General features: G+C 38.9%; 1 protein-coding gene across 1 annotated transcript in view; it reads left to right on the forward strand.

Moving 5' to 3' along the window:
• The window catches only part of nr6a1a (nuclear receptor subfamily 6, group A, member 1a), a 134,230-nt gene that overhangs the window by 71,393 nt on the left and 41,076 nt on the right, over positions 1-21,761 (forward strand). Inside the window, exon 4 of the mRNA XM_015041827.1 lies at positions 1,626-1,649. Coding sequence (XP_014897313.1) covers positions 1,626-1,649 — 24 coding nt within the window. The remainder of the gene's footprint in view (positions 1-1,625; positions 1,650-21,761) is intronic.

Genomic DNA, 21,761 nt, shown 5'->3' on the forward strand with positions numbered 1-21,761 from the left:
TGATAGAATATAATACTGCATTAAAAGATGTTCATTTTATGCACAATTTATCTAGCGCAGCATCAGTGGATCTGTCATCAGTTTCATGGTCTCTTGAAGACGTGGATTTGTTGTCACCTGAATTACTTAAGTCTGGCTCGACAAAGCTGCACCTACTAAACTAGGTTTGGTCATCAGGATGAAATGATGGCGCTATGTCAAACTTGGCTTTATCTCTTATCTTGGATTTTGTTATCCTACTTTGTGAAACAGACCTCTGGACTCAGATTTGTTCATGGGGATCCAAAATCATCAGTTGCCTCTTTTTCACCAGCAACAGATTGGCTCCAGTCAGTTGTGTTGCTGCTGTGGGAGTAAACAAGTTTGTGTAGAGCAAAGCATAAGTTGAACGCAGGGCCCTCCTGGGTGTGAAGGGGGGCAGTTCTGTGGAGCTAAGGCAGCGGCTAGGTCACAGTTGTAATTTGTGAAACCGTGATGGATCTTTATACATCCAATGCAGGATATCATTCACAAGCTACACACTGCGTTCTGGATCACAGATCTCATTGTAATTAACTCTGTTTCTCTTCCTCTCTGCCTCACTAGGCAAGAGTTAGTTGTTTTGTTTGTTTTTGCACAATAAAAATTGCAGTTTTGAAGAAAAAATGACAGTGTTTCTTATTTGCACTGATACTCTGTGTTTTCAGCATAGCTCCACAGGGGCCACTGCAGACTACGGTGGAAAGCAGAAAATCGTGTTTTCAGTTTGGAAGCGCCAAATACCTGCCTGTGGATTTATTTTTGACATTGTGCTGTTTATCAAAAACAGAGAGATGTGAAAATTGTCTACAGTAAAACCAAGTTAGCTTAGCTGAAGACCTAAGCTTATAATGTTTTGGGTCTTTTCCCTGTGTTTTTTTGCTGATTACTTATACATCTACATAAACACGTGTATGAACACACACACACACACACACACACACACACACACACACACACACACACACACACACACACACGTATGCATGCATGCATACACACATATAGTGACACATATAGTACAATGACATGCTTTGTGAGACTGTTGTGGCTCCACTCACACTCATACACATTGTATGAGTATGAGTGTGTTGGCAAGGTCCTTATGACCTAATGGCCCGTGTGTGTGCGGTTTAGTTTACTCTTTGGTCTAGTCAATCCCAACACATCAGCACACTGAAAGTGAGAATGAATCTTCTCCAATTCAAGAAAACAGTTACATTTAGTTTATTCTAAAAGCCTTAAGTACAACCAACATCCAAACACTAAAATTAATTCCAGTAACAATGCCAGTAAGTAAAACCTGCCTCTTTCTAGATCTCAGGAGAGATATTTTTTTAGTTGAGATAGATGAACTCTAGAATGTTGGAGATACACCCACACTAACAGTGATTTGCTAGCATCAGTGTGATCCTGATCTGGGTTCAGTATGCATACCCGTTTCTTTTTCCAGTGCAGGCCTCTGCATGTCAGAAAGTTTCCCAGCTAAACACATAGACATAACATCACTGGTGAATAATTGTTCAGTCTCATAGTTAAAGTATGGCCAGACATTCCGACTCTGATGATCATGTTTATTGATAAAACTATGGTTTCTGTTTCCACAGATGCAATCAATGAAAGTAACCTGGGTGAGTAAAAATGCTTTTGTGTTTTTCTGAAAAGCTGCATGATGAAAGCTATTTAAGATACCAACAAAATTCTGGATAACCTGGAATTCTTTGTGTTTTTTCACTGCTGCCATCACCTATTTCACTACTATTTTTGCTGCTATTTTACAACCATAAATAGCAATTTGAAACAGTTGTTTAATAATCTCAACATTGAAGATTTCACACCATTTTCAGATCCATTGCTCTGTCCCTTCTCTCCTTCATGACCTTGTTGCAATGTGTGAACCTACTTGGCTTTACTCTGCACCAACTCTGTAGCCAACTCTGGCTAAGCAACCATATTTTCTGTACTGTAAGTTTCTTCAGAGCACAAGTGACATCAGTCAAAAAATGTGTTAAATCAGGAAATAGAACATAAGACTCACTGGAGTATAAGTTGCATTTATTTAGAAATTTTCAAATGTGAGGTGGAACTGGTCAGAAAGAGCTGGACTCTGCCATTGAAGAGCGCAGCAGAGCGGAGACACATGCAGTGTAAATCTGGGGTGATAGAGAAGCACCAGTAACACCAAGTAGGTCCGCCTGCAATTCATTTATACTAGCTTTATATTAGCTTTCTTCATGGAAAAACCTATCTGGTTTTTACCGGAGGCGTATGCTGCAGAACTCGGACAGCAATTCTCTGATTGGTTTATTGCTGCTGGCCTGCGTACTTTACGTATTACGTAATGTCCTCTGATTGGTTTATTGCTGCCAGCGTACGTACTGTACACTTTGCATCTCTGTGTCAGGGACAGATTTTGGAATTCAGTACACACATAAGGCACACCGGATTATAAGGCGCACTGCTGATTTTTGAGAAAATTTAAGGCTTTTGGGTGCGCCTTATACTCAAAATACGGTATATGTCAAAAATACATCATGAAATTAACCGGAAGAACATCCTGAACATGGCTAAAGAAGTGTTTGCTTTGACACCATTTTCCTTTCTGTCATTATCTCCTTATCAACTCCTGAGATTTCTTGCTGATTTATAATATTTGCTCAAATACAAAGAAATTAAGTCTATTTTTTCTGGTAGTTTGAGTTTTATATGGAGAGACAGAAAATTAACCAAATCCCTCCCAGCCCCCCGCCCCCCCCACCAACAAAAAGAACTGCATTAAAGTTAAAAACATGGATTTTCAGATCTTTAAGATAAATGGGTCTTTGGTCCCAAAGTAAAACATGACATAGAACTTGACTGACAAAACAAGAGTGTTGTAGATTTTTCTACAGGTCTCCAGACTCTCTCCAGGAGAGATTTAGACCCACTCCTCTTTGCATAAGCTTTTAAATTCTTTAGGTTTTTTTGGCTCCCACTTGTTAATGTTGTGGGAAGTTAAACATTTTGCCTTTCAGTATAGTTGAGGTTCAGAGACTGGCTCTAACCTAATGTGTTTCATCTTTAGCCGTTCCTTTATTACAATTCTTACTATGCTTTGGGACATCGTCATTCTGAAGACCCACCCATGACCCATGTAATATGGTTTTGATTATAGAAATGGGTTCTTCTAGTTGGGCCTTCAGTGTAGCAAAGTCTTCATGTAAATTTATCAGACAAAAAAGTCTGAGACAAAGTTTTCCACTACATGCTTGACAAATGTACGAATTGTAGTGTCTAGCTCATACTGCCACTTTTCTTCTTATATAAACAAACTGGATCATGTTTACACCAAAAGCTTTTGTCTTTGTTATTGTTTGATAAGAAAACAATTTCTCCCAAGCATTATCTGAACCACTAAAACTTGACTGGCAATCTTTAGACATGCCTTTAAATGTCAGCATGCAGTACAGTGTTCCCAGTAATTAGATTGGGAACATTGTATTCTTGATGACTGTGCTCCCAACCAGCTTCAGATCAATAAACTCCTCCAGTTGTTGTGAACTAATTTTTCTCATAATCATTGAGGAGAGATCCTCAGACTAAGAGCAACTGATGGTCATTTTACATTTCCTCCATTTTCTAATGAAAATTTTATGTCATTTTGACAATGATGCGGATTCTGAAGCCCATCCCAGCTGATGTCCAGTGTTCCTGTTCTCATGGTGACCAAAAGAAAGTAGAGTAAACTTATTTTGTATAATAGTGATCTTTAAGGACATGACCTGGTGAAGTAAATAATAGCAGTCATAATTAGTTGATAGTAATCTGCGTATGACACTTAACTAATCTGAGTTATTTCACCCAGTGACAAATCAGCTGGCTTGTTTTCAGTGATATTTTGTCTCTTCATAGTAAAATGAAACTGCAAAAGGTGGACATAGTATTGTTTTTAAATAAGCTTCTAAAGTCTGCAGGGGACAAGTATTTCATCTTCTGTAACCATCAAACTAAAAGTTTTTTCTCCTCTTTCTCCAGACAGGAACTCTTACGATTAAGTTAGTCTAAAAAGATTATCCCTTGTTACAATTCAGAGGCTTCACCCAATTACTGGTCCTGTTTTGCACTATGTATTATATTTGTTGTAATAGCAATAATATCAGTGATAAAGCAACTGCTGAGGAAAATGAAAATGCTGAAACTAGAGATGTAGTTTCAGCATCTCTAGTTTCAGAGTAAAAAGTTTTGTTTTTGTGCCAATATCCAGCCAGTCAGGTATGTGCCTGTACTGATTCAGATGTATGATTAAACAGAGCAGAGGCTGTGGGCTGCACCATGGAAATTTGTAACATTCCACCTACTTCAGGGTGGGATGATCCTGGACAAACCTGCCACGGTGCTGCCTGCTAATAAATCCCAGTTGGCTTTAATCTGCTTGAAGTAGAAGATGAGAGGACTTTACTGCAAAATGCCATTTCACACAGTGTCAAGTACACAGCACATTTCTCCTAATGCTGCTGCATAATATCACTAGGCAAGCTGCTGTATGGAAGCTGTATTAAATGTTTGGTTACTCTCCAAAAATGAATGTAAATTCAGTCTCGTTTAATTTTTAGAGGTTTGTTTGTTTGTTTGTTTTTTCTTTTGGTTAGGACATTTTAATACCAACTTGTATTGTGGGATTTATCATAAAAATATTTTAAGAATTGAAAAGAAATCTATCCCACATTTTCCAATATTATTTCAGTTATTGGGATGACTAGCAGAATATTTATCTGAGTAAAAGTATTTAATTATTATGTTCCAAGTGGAACTAAGATTAATACTTACAATGTTGCAACCCAGACTTGTTTCCCATTTACACAATTAACAAATCAGTGTCTCCATGGTGATCTGATGACAACACATCGAGTTGGTTCTGGGTGAGTCTGTCTAATCCAATCCTTACTCAGCAGCAGTATAGAAAAGAGTTCCCTGATGTTGAAAGCATTGCTTTAAGTCAGGGAGGACCTGTCCATTGAGAGATGGAGACAAATAGTAGGGCTGGACAATATGGCTGAAAACATTCCACAATATAAGCTCTTTATATCAGTCGATATCGATAAGTATTAATTAGGTTTTGTTTTAATTATCTGGAATACTGCCTAACTGGTGGTGTGACCTTTCCTGTTTTAACTATGTAATGAGGCATGGTCACGAAACCTTAAATGGCTTCTGAGTTCGTTACTCAACAGGTTGTTGCTAGGTAATCAAAGAGTCAGGCTGCATTAACACTGCAGCCTGAAGTGACTCAAATCCAATTTATTTTGCCTTGATACTTGTATTTGATATTTTTATGACAAAACAAGTCGGACTTTTACAAATGCGACCCAGGCCACTTGGATATGTGTTCCTAAATCTGATACTTAGCTGATCTTTTTAAATATTACCTGTGACTGTATGGCCAGGTTGCATTCATCCGACCTGAACATCATTCACAAATATCACATCTCAGGACTTGAGCATCCTGACACGTGGAAGTAGGAAAAAAGACAACAACCATGGTGGAAGATAATGAGGATCAAGATGTTAGTGTGCTTGCTCCAGTTGGACAACTTTAAAATCGCAAGAAAACCAGTACACCTCTTCTTCTTTGTGGCAGTTGGTGAAACACAGCATGCTCGCTACGTGTTTCTGCTTAACTGCTTCTTTATGCAAAAAAACACAACAACTTATTTGCAGGTCAAAATGCCACAAGAATGAGTTCAAAAAGAAACATGAAAAGTTCTAAAAAGCTGAAATGAAACTTAACCCATAGTTGTTCCCAGTCATTAGGACTGGGAACAATGAGGTGGAGCATGGCTGAAAGATGTTCTTCCTCCGAAATGTTCAGGCTGAAACATTTGACTACAACTAGCTGCTGAAGTGTGTTCCCGTCAAGCCACCAGGCATGAGGGTTTTCCCCAACTGACACAGCAAAATTGACTTATCGTAACAAATGTGTTAAGATAAATATGTTTTACAGACATTTTTTAATCTTCTGTAAAGATTAAAAATGAAGCTTGTTACAAGTTTTATGAAGCTTGTTTTTTTCTTCAGGCAGGCAATAGAAAGACAATAAATTAAAACAATGATGCTATAAATTATTACAAAGTGGCCTTCAGCTGATCACCAACACTTCGAAAGAAATGAGTTCTGAACAGTGACTTGAATCACCACTGAAGGTTCATCAGTCTGGAAAACATGCAGAGGATAAAAACAACACCTTGGTGGGCGTAGCTTCTCAACAATTAGCTATATTTACAATAAGTAAAGTAGATGTTTATACTTTCAATTATTTCTGATGTCTTTCTCTTTATCAGTTGGTTCCACAAAGAGCATTTTCCCTTGCCCATATAAAACACCTAAAAACATCCTTCAGTAAAATCTCTTCACTGAGATGACACCTTAAAATTACAGGAAAAACGGTGAGAAAATGTAGACACATGAAAACACTCTGTAGCTCTGATAAAAGCCAAACGCCACTCCTGACATCTTTATTTTGCTCCATATTTCAGTGTTTTTGATCAGACTGAGCTGCTGAAACTCTCAGGACTGAATGAAGGTGTGAATCAGTGCAACGACTCCTGCGTACTTTGATCATCTCATCACAGAGAAGAGCTGCTAACACAAGTATCAGTAGAAAGAAGAATGTTATATGAGCAACTTGTATAAAGCTAGGGTAGTGTGTCAGCAGTTATATTGCACATAAAGTGTGATGTTAGAATGATAGTGTACTAGATTCAAACGGCAGGCTTTGAGTGTGACATGTCGGCTTTAAGGGATGCTCCCCAGGTCTTACTGAGGAGGACTTACACAGACACGTATATATTAATTCAAATGTTCCTGCAGCACTAAAATTTATCATTCAAAGTGCTCCTAAAAATGTAAATTCTGCACTATTAAAATGAAACGATGTCCATGTTTAAGATCCACAAACATGCAACTGTCGTATCCATGTAAACGTCATCATCAATGTTTACTTAGCAGCCGTCCATTAAACCCACCAAGAGTTGCTAATGCAGCAGCCATCAGGTGACACATCAGCTTCCTGCAGCATGAGGTAAGGCAGAGCATGTCTGTGATATCATCGTCTCCCTGCTGAATCCAGGGCGACTACTGTCCCTGCCTCCGTGATTAAAGGTCTCCTCGGAGCATAATGACAGAATTGTGTTCCTGTCAGTTCCTGCTGCTCCGAGTGGGTTAATAGTCACGTTAGCCCACGCAGCGTGTCATTAGCTCTCCACCCGTAGCCCAATCAGGGGAAAGTCTGTCATTTTGATTCTAAATCACAGGGCAGGAGGGCTAGAGATCAGTCACACCGGTACCCTGAAACTCTTATGTTTCCGCCCACTCTTCCTCACCATGCTTAATATGCACCATCCTACACATACTGTATTAACACGAAGGAATTACTGTGACATGGACTGAAGGAAGCAAATGGAACCCAAAGAGCGGCACTTTGATGGGCGGCTGATACCAAAATCATTCCATCAAAATCATTATTTGAAACCCACTGCTCATTTCTGACTGTGATCGGATGATTCATGCTTATCACGCTGATGATTAGCAGGCTTGCGTCGCATCCATCAGAGCTCAAGCTAATCTGCTTTGATTATTAGCCTCTAAGCCTTCCTTCCATGCTGGGCTTGCTGAGCACAGAGTGATGAGAAATTACAATCTCCTCATATTTGTATTAATCTGTCTATGCTTACTTGTCAAACTGATAATTGCCTTGCCCATCGTGCAGATAGCCCCCACAAAAGTATGTTTGCAGTTTTTCTCAAACTACATAGAACATTTTACTTAACTCCCTACCATTTTATTGTACCAGTTGCTTGAAATCAGTTGAACAGTGTGAAGGCAGTGACAGCCTTAGACTCACCTGGTTTATATTGGCTTCAGCTGGTAAGCTTCTCATCAGGGATGCAGTTTTGGTCAACTAAACACTAGTTGTGGTTCCATTACAAATTTGCACAAAACGTTGTCAATATTCTGTTAATTTAAAAAAAAACAACACAATTTTGTAATAATGGTGTTTCCATTAAATGAGAAACACAATTAAAATCACCCGTGAATAAGTTTGTTCAGACAATCAGTTATTAAAATGCATCCTGCACCCTGATTATCCTGCAAATACTTCCTGTTGTCTCCTTCTCTGTGGTTTGCACCAGTGGCAACTCCCGGTTGTTGAACATGATTCATGTGATGTGGAGAAAAAGTGTCTCCAATGCAGTTTGCAAAATAAAATAATAAAAAAAACCTCAACCTAACATCAAAACTTTATCAAAAATGATTTTCTTTCAAAAGTGCATACGTTTTCAAAAGGTCAAACTGTGCAATTATCTTGTCAATAGAAACACAGTTACTTACTCTTCTTTTTACCATGTTAGAATTTATTGGCAGCATAGAAACTGAAAAAGTTCTTCATTACAGTTGTAAGATGTTTACAATTTAACCTAAAATGCACAAATTACACAACAGACTATGTTAAATCTGTATGTGTTTGACAAGTGTGAAGCCAAAAGATAAGTCTTTGGTGATTTTTCTGAATTAAAGAGCTAGTTGATGAGCTGTTTGTCAGAGTTATTTTATTACCTATTGATTAGCAGGTGTGACAATCACTGTATGAGGAGGAGTTTTTTCAGTTTGCTAGTTGGAAGCATACAGCCATGAGTCACCACAATGTCACATAGAGAGCATCTGAGGATGTATCAAAAATATTTAAAGGCTATTTGTGTGGAAGGATGGACCAAAATCACATAGCCAGTCTCTTCATACAGGAGGCATTTGGAAGTTATTACCAGCAATGTCTTTTTGTTTTTTACACAGTATTCAATAAATATTAGTGTTCAATACTTGTTCCCTCTGTCATTTTACATTACTACACAGCTTAATTTCTGAACTTATTTGCTTTGGTTTCTTACTGTGGATGGGTTACTTGGATTTTTACCAACACCTGGTGAAAATTTCATTTTAATAGCACCTTTAGTAATATGTTTATTATGAAAAATTATGACGTATTTAATATCTGTTTTCCTCGCTGCATAATGCAATTTCTGAATTACTTTATGCCCATGATTCTGTTCGAAAACTTATTCACAAGTAGAAAACATTCAAGACGTGCTGATTGGATGGCACCTGAGCAAATTTTACCCAGACAGAAATCAGCAAAAACCACTAGGGCTCCATCTCAGGCTTTACAGTTCTTTATATGTTGGAGTTTATGGATTATGCAGAATGTCTTGAAGCAAAGAGCATAGAAACCAGTGTCTGAAATTTAGTTTGGAGGATGAACAAATGGAATCACAAACACTTTCTTTTTTACTTATTGTCCAAAACCGCCTGTCTCCTTAATATTATTGGATAACCTTTAACAAAAATCCATATTTGCATGGGGGGAGGTGGAAGCCATGACTGAGATATCTACATAATGGTTTCAGCATAACTGTTGTTTCAGTTATATAAACTGAACAGTGCTCTAAGACAATTCCCAGAATTCCTGCACCCTGATTGATTGTCTGATTGAGTGAGTTAGTTGCCAAACTAGTTTAGTTGGACTCTACTTTGAGAGGCTAATCCTTTCCTCTGCCTACATCCCCCAGAATGCTGTGGTGTTTTGGATTGGAATTCAGTGTAATTACTGAATGTTGTATTGTATGCATTTTCTGTTGATCACGTCTATCACAATAGATATCATTATTGATTTTTTTTGCCAGCTCTACCTACTAGTAATGCTGGTGTAGTCAGCATTACTAGTGATAGTCAAATGTCTTCCTCATTGTTATTTTGGGTTCTGTGAGCAACTGAAGTGTTTGGGATCCTCCGTTCTCACAGTCTGGTCAGATGGACTTATGTCTAGTAGAGGTACTCCGTCTTCAACATGATGAAAAAATACAACACAAAACTGAAGTTATTATGCAGACTTGCATTTACTGTAATTGCATTTTAGCATTTGTTGTATGAAAAGCTGAGTAATATTTATAATTCAAGCTAGACATGAGGATTATAGTTGCATGTTAGCAAAAATTGCAATGTGACTTAATTCCCTCATAATGCTCCACATCTGGTCACATTTCTCAAGATCCAGACCCTTTTTCACACATTTTGGTTTTGAACATTTCAGGTTAGATTTAAATAACTAAAGAAGTTGTTAAAGACCACATTCTCTATGTGCTGAAAACCCTGGAATAAAAACATAAGCGTTCTGTCTTTTCATTACTGCATCATTGCATATAGAAAGTTCAAAAGATGTTCTAGCACTTTTTTTTAACTCAGATTGGCAGCTTGTATGAACCTTCAGTTACATGTATGCAGGACATTTCGGAATTATTCTGGTCTGTTTCTCCACACAATAAAAAAACTTCTGCTCATTTTACAGCTTATTGGTCACAGTGGGCTTTTAATACCATCTACAACTTGCCCTGCAGCCAAAGCTTCATGGGAAATAAGCTGAGCATGAAATATTTAACAAATTTTCAAGCCTATGGCTCCAAAAGTAGATAAAGAGAGGATCCATTTTTGATCCACGTCAGCCAGATCTTAGCAAAGCTGTGGGCCGATCCTTGAGTCGGAGGGGGCAAGCTGATAATTACTAAGTGAGCATGATCGTGTTATACAATGCGTGCACATCTTTGCTCGGTACCATGACCTTCTCCGCTGAGGATTGCGTCTGCCTAACTTTGCCCTTTTACTGGGGCATGTTGTGTAAGTGAAGGGGGCACAATGTGAATAACACTGGTATTTGTACAACAGCCTGTGCTGAGTGGAGAGCTAACTGGAGCAGGAGAATGACGCTGTTCGGCAAGGTTCACGGCTGTTATTCCTACAGGCCATGAGCGTGAAAGGAGCTAATACCATCTGACAGTTCTGGAGCAAGAAGAGGAGGGCTGGACAGAAAAGGAGGAGAGAGAGAAGGGTGAGGGTGGGGGGTGCTAAAAGATAGAGGGATCAAGAGGGGTTGGGGGGGTGTTGGATGAGAGAAAAATAGTGGATGAGCTAGATATGGACAAAGCGGGGATGAGGAATATGGGAGGGGAAGGGCGAAGGCAGCGGTACTGTGGAGACCTCTATTGTTGTTTGCAGTAGAAAATGGTCTCCGATATCCATTGCTGCTTATCAGCACGACTTCCATTTAAATGTTCCAACATGCTGTAGTGATAGACATGAAGTGACGTGGCCTCAGGTAGTCTTTTAAACACTTGCAGCGGGCGTTGCTCGTCCAGACCCATTCGCATGTTAAGACATTGCGACAGATTCGACCATGGCTGCCATTTTGAAAATCTGTCGCAACAAAGGATGTCGAGGCTTTGCTCGAGTTTCAGTGTCGTTCCCAAGATGTGAGGCCCCTGCTGGCCGTGTGGGGATGTGAGGAACTGTTTTCTCTCCTCAAAAGACTAGCTAAAATAAGTTGTGCTTCTTTAACACAGACAGAAAAGCTGAGAGACGGAAAGAGGCGGGCTGGCGGTGAAAACAAACGACAGACAGATCAAGGGGAGAGGGAGAGGAAGTGAGGTGGGATCCCACTGTAATTTGACAGGCTCCAGCACCGCTCTGGCTTGAGCAGCACTTCTTTTGATGGAGGCGTACAGCAGACACCCTGCTGCCAGCCCAACCTGTCATTAGAAAAATGGTAGAAAGACACAGATAGGCCACGTCTGTTGTTTCACCCTCGCTTACAATGCACATGAATGTGGGATTTTCACCCAAAAAACGGCTTGAAGCATGTGGTAAAAACACCAATCTCCTCAGTTTAGCATAGTTCTTGCAAATGACGTGGTACATTATTATTTTTTTGACCTACTTCACTATTGAATTGTTTATAACTTCAACATTTCCTAAAAACATTAAATATGTTCAAAGTGTTTCACATACATTTTCACAAGCCTATTTAAATGACAGGTTTTTCCCATGTAAAAATGAGTCCAATAAAACAGAATGTACATTTTTGCCTCCTTTAATGTCATGTAAAATTAAACAGAAAGTCAATCAATCCTATCAGAGGAAAATATGTTGCAATAACTGACTCCCATGTTTATGGACACCCTTATAAACTATGGTGGACCCCTGGTACTTATGCCTGTGAATGGCTGAAACACTTGAGACCCCTTCTAAAAACATATATACACTCATAAGCTATTAAATAACTGCCTATTTTAATAGCTTAAACACCAAATACATCTTAATACATCTTAATACACCAAATACATCTTATTATGTGTTAGTACTCGCAGTGAAAAACATTATTGGCACAAACACAACAGCTGACATCTACAGTCTTCTTTGTCTTCACTCTTCAGGGTGCAGCACCAAAGAACATGAACAGTGTAATGGTGTGTCAAGTAACATACATAGTGCCTTAGTTTTTTAGCTTTCTTAGATAAATTTACTTTAAATATGATCACTGAGCAATGAATAAGTGGGGCGCCACTGTAATACTTTGCTAAAATATGTTCTGATTCTAAATCAGCATCACGTTTTCTTCTGTCATGTTCTATCAGGATCCCACATCTTGACCGGGTAATACCTGTGCTCTCTCTCTTGCTATAGATTCCTAATGCCTCCTCTGATGATCTCATAGATGTTCTTCTTCATCTTTAGCTTCTTAGAAGACACCTGCAGGTTTTGGACCAAAAGTGACTAGCATTTGAAACTATTCATAACCTCATCCACATTCACACCAACCTTGTTGTTCTGGTCATTTCCAGTGGGCTTTTTGTGTCTTTTGGAATTGTGGCCCAAATCTCATATTTGGTTTCATCAGACTAAACGGTTTCTCCCGCAGGGCTTTGGGATTCTTTTTTCCAGATAAGGCATCTCTCTTGAAACCTTGATCTCCTTACTCCTTAATAATGCTAGCTAAATTGATCAAGAACCTACTAATCTTTTTAAACAAAGATGCAATAAAAATGCAGATTTTTAGCAGTTTTTTATGTTTTCATAGAATATTTGTGTTAATTTCCACAACAGAGTAGAACTGAAAGTACGACTGTTTCCAGATCAATGTTTCTTTATTATTAAATTGGAAACTTTATGCTCTTTTCACATCATTTCCCTCACATCAACATTCCACAAAAGAAAATGTTTTCATTTTCTTTTTGTTCTCTTTACTTAAAGAAATAAAAACTGTTTTAATCCAAAACACAGAGATAAAATATTTACGTTTTAGAAACAAATTTCAATTTTACTAAAGTAGATTAAACAAAAGTGTTTTCAAAAAGTAATATTTAAAATTTTTATTTAGCTGGACTGAGGGCAAAATGGCTCTTTGGATTGTAAAGGCTGCAAATCCCTAGAACAGACATAATGAGAGTACCATAGTGTTATAGCAAGAACACAAGCAGTACTTGGCGGATGTTTCTGCTACTCCTCCAGTGTCGGTCAGAGTTTCTGATCATTGTATGAGTTTTGCAGAAACATTGATTTTGTCTCTTGTTTCCTTCTTTTGATCCAGTTAATGATGACTGAACTAATCTAAACCTTTTGGACACAGTTGAACACATGAAAAGTTTGAAATGATTTTCCATGGTCTCATTGTTGTGGATCACAGAAACCTGGCAGAATTTTTTTTTTTTTTTACATATTTGTTGAAATTGTCACCATTTTGTGACAGTATGCTAGGAGACAGATAATTATCCCAGTGTTCCCAGTTCTATGGAATCAACCAAAGTGATAGCTTAGTGTTGATACTACGATACTGCTGTGTTGTCAACTGCAACTTTTTGAGTCATGCGTTTCCCTTTATGGCTGACTTTACCTAAATGTTCTAAGTAATGATTGTCAAAATCTATTGACTTTTAATTTAGATGAGAACAAAAGAGAGAGAACTCCTCCGGAGGTTGTTGTCCTCAGCCCTCAGACCCAACCATCAGCTTCTGTTTGTTGGGGGAGCTATGAGCAGAACGTTGTGGTTGGGGATCTCTGCTTTGAAGGTGATTTGTGTGTGGGCCTGTCTGCATGTGTTTGATCTTTCTTTGTAGTTTTGTGCAATGATTTTGACAATTTACCAAATATTCGCCACCGCATGGTATGAACACATTTTCTGGTGCAAAATGAACCCAAATAGCCTTTATGGACCAACAACATCCATGATGGTCAGCAACCACTGGAAGAGAAGGCACTTGTGTTAGCAGAAACCAAACAACATCAAAGCCGATGTGGTTTCTCTGGCTGCAGATAAGACGATTAGGAGGCAGAGCACCCCTCAGCAGCCCACATCATTAAAGCTGCTGGCCCGCATCTACAGGAGAAAATGGCTGCTATGCTGCCTCTAGGGGAGCATTGTGATCCACTTTGATGAGCCTCTGGGTGTTTGTGAGTGAACAAGTCGGCTCATGCTGCTAATTTATCTAACTCTTTGTCTTCTGTGGAAGAGCTCACAGCAGCCCTTTGCTTATGTGACACTGCCCTCTGGTGGTAGATTGAGGCACTGCTGAAGCAAATAAACATGGTGCTTCTTGTGAGGGAAGAAATTTTAGTTTAGCCTTGGAGGTGGCTAACCTCTCTCTGATTATAAACATTCTTTATAACATTCTCATTACTTGTCAGAAGTGTTTGCTCTAAGATATTTAAAATATGTTCTCCATGTTGTTGAAATGAAGAAAACAATGTAGTAGATTATGGTTTGTTGGTCAGATGTGTTGCAGTGAAGTACTTATTAAATGGTTTGTGTCTGATTCCCAAACTGGACTAACTGATTTTTTTTCCTACGCCAGCCTGGACACTATTGTTTCTAATTCCAAACAATCTTTTGTTAGATTAGATTGGTTTAGTACTTGACGGAGCAGTTTTCTTTCATGATTGGTTGTTTTTCTGCATTTTTCTGTCCTTTCTGCTGATTGGTCTCTCAGACTTGTTGCTGGAGACCATTGCCACAGAAGGCTGCAGCCCCCCCCTGTGATTGTGATGGGGGCATGAAGAAGGTGAATCAAGTCTGTATAAAAAAAGAATCCCAAAAGGATATTCAATATTCTAAAAACTTTAGCTGTTTATGTTTTTTAAAATGGTAATTGTTGATGCTGATAGTTTTAGGCAGGGAAGGTTTTCCTGTAGCAGTCTGTCTTAAACAGCCTCCGACTGGAAACATTGATCAGTGACAGACTGAAGAGGATGCTGAGGGTTGTCCATCCTTCATTTTATGAGGAAGATGAACATTTCAGCCTTCTCAATCAATCAGTCAATCAAGTTTATTGGTATAGTATATTTACATAATACAAACACTAAAATAAAACATCATAAAACAGTTGATATTTGGGAAACCAATAACGGACATTACATTTTGACAAGTGTCATCATCAAAATCATCAAAAATGTTGGTCAATGTTTCATTTATTATGATACAAAAGCAACTCTGATCAGGTGGGTTTTTAGCCTCAATTTAAAGAAACTTGGTGTTTCAGTTTTCTGAAAGTTTGCTCCAGATTTGTAGTGCATAGAAGCTGAATGCTGCTTCTCCATGTTTGGTTCTGGTTCTGGGATGCAGAACAGAATCAGAAGACCTGAGAGGTCTGCAAGTCTAAAGAAACAACAGCAGATCTCTAATGTCTTATGGTGCCAAGCCATTCAGTGATTTATAAACTAACAACACTATTTTAAAGTTTGTTCTCTCAGTGGAAGGATTATAGATCTGGGGTGATGTGCTCTATCTTCCTGGTTTTAGAGAGAACTCCAGCAGCAGCGTTCTGGATCAGCTACAACTGGAGGATTTTTTAGGCAGACACGTGAAGACGCTGTTGCAGTAATCAATGCGACTAAAGATAAACGGATGGATGAGTCTCTCTAGATCTTGCTGGGACATTAGTCCTTTAATCCTTGACGTGTTCTTTAGTTGATTGAAGGCTGACTTTGCTTTGTGCTTGCTGACATGTTTTAAGGGTCTGATCCTCTGATCCAACAGTCACTCTCCATAATGCACTTGTAGAAGAGCTGCAGCATATTCCTGTGCTTCAGATCAGGTGATGCTATGGGCTTAGTTTCCTTCCCGTGTGCTTTTGGAAACCCTGCTCAGACAGTTTCAGTTTTGCTTCATCAGATCACAGGCGTCTGTCAGTCTGAGAGCCACTCAGAGCCCTTCTTGCAAATTCCCAGTCGGCTGTCATGTGCTCTTTATTGAGCTATGGATTCTGTCTGGCCACACATGCTGCTTTGCCGTCTTCCAGCTTGTTGATTGCCTGTCTGTCAGCGATTCAAGATGCACCCTACTTGGAGAAAAGAGACCTTTGAGCCGTTTACAGACTGAAGATGTTTTTCTGGCTTTCCATATCCATCCAGGACACTGGACTGTAGAAGAGACATGTTTTATTTTGGGTTTGTACTTTCATTTGTGGGCTTTTTCTTACAACACAACTAGTTAGGGAATAAAATTTCCTCTATTTTCTATTGCTTTTTGGACCGAGCAGAACCAACTCCATCTGCCAGCTATGTAAATTACTCTGAATACATCTTAAATAAGATACATTTTATTTACTCTTATTTTGCTGTACATTTACTCAATCAGACCACCCTGTTGTATTAAGTAAACAGTACTATTGCAAATTTGACAGGAGCAGACTGGTTTTGAAGCAACCCAGCTTTGGACATGTTAGGTAATTGGAAAGGTCAAAGGTGAAACCAAAACTTTATCACAAGACTGAGAAGAGGAGGGGCTCCATTGTCCCCTCCTTTATTTTCTACCTAAGATTGTAGGAATGTTTTCCAAGTTTCTGTTCTGTCTGTCCCCATGTCTGTTCCTGCAACCACTGACGCTGATCTTTGTGTACAACTTATACCTCACAGCATTCAGTCTATATTGTAAAGAACAGACATGTCTGCCTTCATAGGGTCTGACTGTTTACAGATGCATAAATAACATAATTGTTGTTATGAACTGGGCCTATGGCAGCATTATAATATGCACCCAATGTCTTTTTTACAACTGTTACTATGATTGTAACTGTACAGCATTGAATCTTCATGTTAAATACATCCTCAATAAAAGGAAATCACACATGCCCTTTAATGTTCTTGTCACATTTTGTATTTACCTTTTATGCATCCATCCATCCATCCATATTCTTACACCCTTGTCCCTAGTGAGGTCAGGGTGGTGCCTATCTCCATCGAGACGTTTCGGGTGAGAGGTGGGGTTAACCCTGGAAACGTCGCTAGTCCATCGCAGACCTTTTAAATAGGAAGTGGGAACCACCTGCCAGTTGTTAAAAATGGCACCAGAATCACCCCAAAATTTAGATGATTTCATGCATTTTGATTGGCTGCAGGATGACAGAAGGAGGCGCTTAACCAGAGTGGCATTAATACTGGACCTGCCACTGATGGTAATGGGTAAGGATGCACCCATCCACTTGTTTCACTTTCGATACCAACACAGTTATGAGGTTTAATGTCTGCCTATACAATCCGATGCAGAAAAAAACAGATGAATTGACTTAAAATGTTCTTCTTCAAGCTTCAGTCCTATCATACATAGTCAATGTTCAGAAGAATCAGATCCTTCGTGAAACATCACTTTATTGCTGACTTTGGTCACAGAGTAGCCGCATGTGCAACGAGACAGTTAACACCTCTGTACAATAGTTCAGCGCAGTGAGTGACATAGTGATATATTTTGATTAATGTGCAATTAAATTTGATTAAGTACTCTGCAATTAACTCAATTAAAACATTTAATCGTCTCCCACCAAGTTTGAAAATATAAAGATCCTCAGAGAGGGACTTTCTCTGAGGTCATTAACTGTGGCCAGGTCAACCTAATTTTATTTGCCCTATGGAAGTTCAGGAGGGAAAGCAGCTGCATTGATCTTCTGGTCACCAGGCCTCAGAGAAGCAAATGCATCTGGGAAATGTAACGGGGATGATTGTAAACCTAATCTGCTGGAGTGGACCCAAGCTGGGCACACTGAGGTCAGCTGTAAGCTCCTGAAGCATACAGTTAACTGTGGAGAAAAGGATCCTGAATGGTTACATTGATAAGCAGTTACATGGACCTGCAGTTTACTGTGGTCATGATTATTGTAGAATAAATTGGAGTGCTAAATATTGCAACAATGTACCAAAGAGTAGATAATACATTGTTTTTAACTTTATTGCCCACAACCTCTTGAAAATCATCAAATCCTGTGTGTGACCTGTCGTCAGAGTCAGAGCTTAGTCTAAACAGTGAGGCCCTTCAGCCAAATCGGCAGATTCTTTTTCATAAAGCATTTTAAGCATGAGAAAAAAAAAACCTTTTGCAGAAGCTATAAAAAGAAAATATTAAAATGTTTTATTGTTTATCTGAAATCATTGTTTGACCCCAACCGATTATATTGGAGCCAATTATGGAGCTGCCATGCTGTTGATTACTCATTTGACTAAGACATGGGTTCTTTGACTGTTTTTGATTATTGTTAATTGAAATTCAGTTTGAGTTAGATATGCTAAATAATTTGACTTAGTTCTAAGATTTTCGCAAAAAGTTTATGCGATAAGCTCTGCCTGTGTATTTGTAGGACTCTGTTGTGACGGGAATTCCACAGTATATAATTTCACTGTTTGACAACACAGTGACATTTAATTCAGTTGGAATTAAATATTACTTAAAGGATTCAAGCTGCATCAGTTTAACCCCAGACTCCCATTTGTCTTCAGACATTCTTATGTAGATAAACAGTGAGGTGCTGCTTATGAAATATGTTGATTACCTAATTATTTACAAGCTTGACCACTTCTATAAAAACAGATATCCTACAACTTTGAAAGTTTGGACCGTAGTGTCCACACTGTTAAAATGGAACGGCATCAAATAATTCTTTTGTAGCATGTTTAAAAAGGGTTGCAATCTAATATTGGTCATTTTCTAAGCAGGTAAAAGAATGAGCAAGTTCTTCCGAAGGTTATGGGTCAGATAAACTGCAAGTAACCCAGGAGGTACATTTCAGGATCGACAGACTTAGCTTAGCATAATGAATTGTATGACAGAAGAGAGAGCATATTTTTAGAACTGTATCCTTAGAAAAAAATTAACATAAACAGGAAGTTTGCCCAGAATTTGAAAAACCAAGTTTGGCAGAAATCATAAAATGCATCAAAGCAAATGGTTCATAGAAACTGTTAGGCATGGTGGTGGAGGGCTACTGATTTGGGCCAAACCTGACGCCATCTGTCCCACCAGCTGGCTGGCTGATGTTCCTCAGAGAGCAGCACATCTGCAGCAGAATTTGATTAAGAAGAAAACGGTTTATCGGGGTTTTGCATTGGACCAGCCAAAGTCCAGATCTCATCCTGATTGAGGCGTTAAGATCTTTAACATGTTGCATGAAAGTGAATGTACTGAAACATTATTGTAAAGAGTTTTTGTCGATACAAAGTTTTAGTTCCTCTTCATTCTGAATCTAAGATAGTTTGAGGGACAGACAGTTGGCATCATGTCTTATGTCAATTATTACATTAAAAGATGGCTCATTGTTTTCATCATGACTGTATTTTGGGGGAGGAACAGTGTGGCTCACTCCTGTTTATCTTGAAGCTCTTTGTCTGTAGAATGAAGAGGTTTGTGACAGTGTGTTGGAGGGGGAGGGGAGCTTAAACACAAGAAATGCTCTTTGTTACTCAACTATTGAAGGAAATTCTGTGAGCAACAGAACAGCCCTTTTAGGCTGACATCAAGTCAACTACGAATTTTGGTAGACAACTGACTGTTCTTAAAATGACATTTCAGCACTTCTGAAGGAGATGGAAAAATAGTAAAGCAGAACACAAAATTTAACATACAGGGTCAACATGTGTACACTATATTTACATTAAAAAAATGTTGAAATTGCAAAGCAACAATGTAGTTTAGAATTAAATGTCAGATGAACAAGCTAGGTTTTGCTGATACTGACAGTTGCATGGGAAAACAAAGGAACCATCATTTCTTATGTCCCAAACTTACAGGCTGAAAACTCAGGGAAACATGTTTCCTCCACCTGCTGTAGGCAGAGAAGCCTTTTAGCACTGTAAATAATAGAGGAGTTGACCAGCAGGATGTGGAGACATAAGGGCCCCGCCAGCTGCATGCTAAGCCTGAGGTAGCTAAAAACCACAGATAAAACTCTAACTTCAACGTGGCTGATTGTGTCATTCATCTTTGTGTCATGGAATGAAAAAAAAAGCTAAAGTGACATGTGGCAAATAATACTCTTAAAAAATACAGAATTACTATGGAAGAAACAGACAGAATGCCGACAATATTTTATAATCTGCATTCCTTAAAATGGTCAGTAACTGTTGGTTCTTCATCTTTACAGAACCTTTAAAAAAGCTCTTTATTTGGAGTTTGGTCAATTAAGGCAGTCTATGTAGCATTTATTTTAAGCACAGAAATCTGCATGTATTCATGCATGCATGACATAAAGTATTTATCAGCCATTCCTGAATTGTTTGTTTACAGCAGAGAGAAAATCGGCACATTTAGAGATATGCAGCGCCAGCATCCTAACCAGGTCCTACTAACAGGCCTTATACTCATGCTGTGACACAGATCATCGTCTCCCGTAGTATTAATGTCTCTGCATTTTAGCCTTCTACTAGTCTATCTGACTAGTAGAAGGCTAAAATGCAGGTGGTGAACATATCACCCTGTATAATGTGAGCATGTAGCCTATGTTTTCACGCGAGTCCTTCATCTGTGACGACTCTGAATGTGAAAGCTTCTTAAATGTGACTTAGTGCAGCCACGGTCATTAGCATTCGCATTGGGGGTAGGGCCTGTGTGTGTGTGCGCGTGCATGTATCTATGTGCGTGTGTTGGCAAGCTGCTGCTAGGAGAGTGAACAAGTGGTATTGAGTTGGGTGGAGCAATACAGAGGGTGGACCAGAAAGCTGGTTGGGTGAGTGGGACAGGCTTGTCCAGTGTGGTCAGGGTCAGGTAGGAAAGAAGCTGCGGGTGTGGGAAGAGTGATGTCGAACAGTTGAGTTTAGGGTGTGGCTCCCTGGTGTAACACTGAATGCTTTGATCCCCTAGCCAGAGCATTGGAGGGGATGAAGGAAGGGAACCCACTGGATGTTAAGATTCAGTTTACAGGTGACTAAAGAACACCAGGAGCTGGGCTAAATCACTGACAACTTTTTAATTGCATCCTTGTTTGCAGAGTTAATCAGTTTTAACAATACTTTGCTTTTTAAAGTCATAATCTTAATGTTGCTGTTCTAAGCTATACAAAATAATTTATGTGTTAAACAAATAATTGAGAATGTTTATACTTTTATTATACTTTTTGTAGTAGAATAAAGTTTTGGAGTTATAAGTCAGACTCCACTCTTTATTAGTTGCAGATATAATTCAGCCAGCTTCTGTTTCCAGGCAGTGTTACCAATGTTTTAATCATCTCACTGTGAAAAAGTCTTTGTTTTTATCCAGCCGAGATGAGAAGCAGACGGAATAATGTAAATAATGTAATTGACTCTATTTGCTTCACTTATGCACTTCATGTAAAAGTCAACTAGAATACTGACCAGCCCCAACCTCTAACTCCAGTATGGCTTCCAGTTGTATATTAAAGTTGCAATAAGAAATCAGTGACATGTTCCTCTGTTGGGTTTGACTATATTAAGTCTTCCCCACACTCCTGGTACAACAGCTGACAAGATGTTGCCTAAAATGCAGATCAACATAATATTATTAGCTTGTACTACTAATAGAGATCATCCGAGTCACAGACCCACTACTCACATTTAGTAAACGATCAAACTTATCATGGGGATATATACTAGGCTCCTAATATCATCCAGTG

The sequence above is a fragment of the Poecilia latipinna genome, unplaced genomic scaffold, assembly GCF_001443285.1.
Source record: "Poecilia latipinna isolate Pla-1442-1.1 unplaced genomic scaffold, P_latipinna-1.0 Scaffold570, whole genome shotgun sequence".
Lineage (NCBI taxonomy): Eukaryota > Metazoa > Chordata > Actinopteri > Cyprinodontiformes > Poeciliidae > Poecilia > Poecilia latipinna.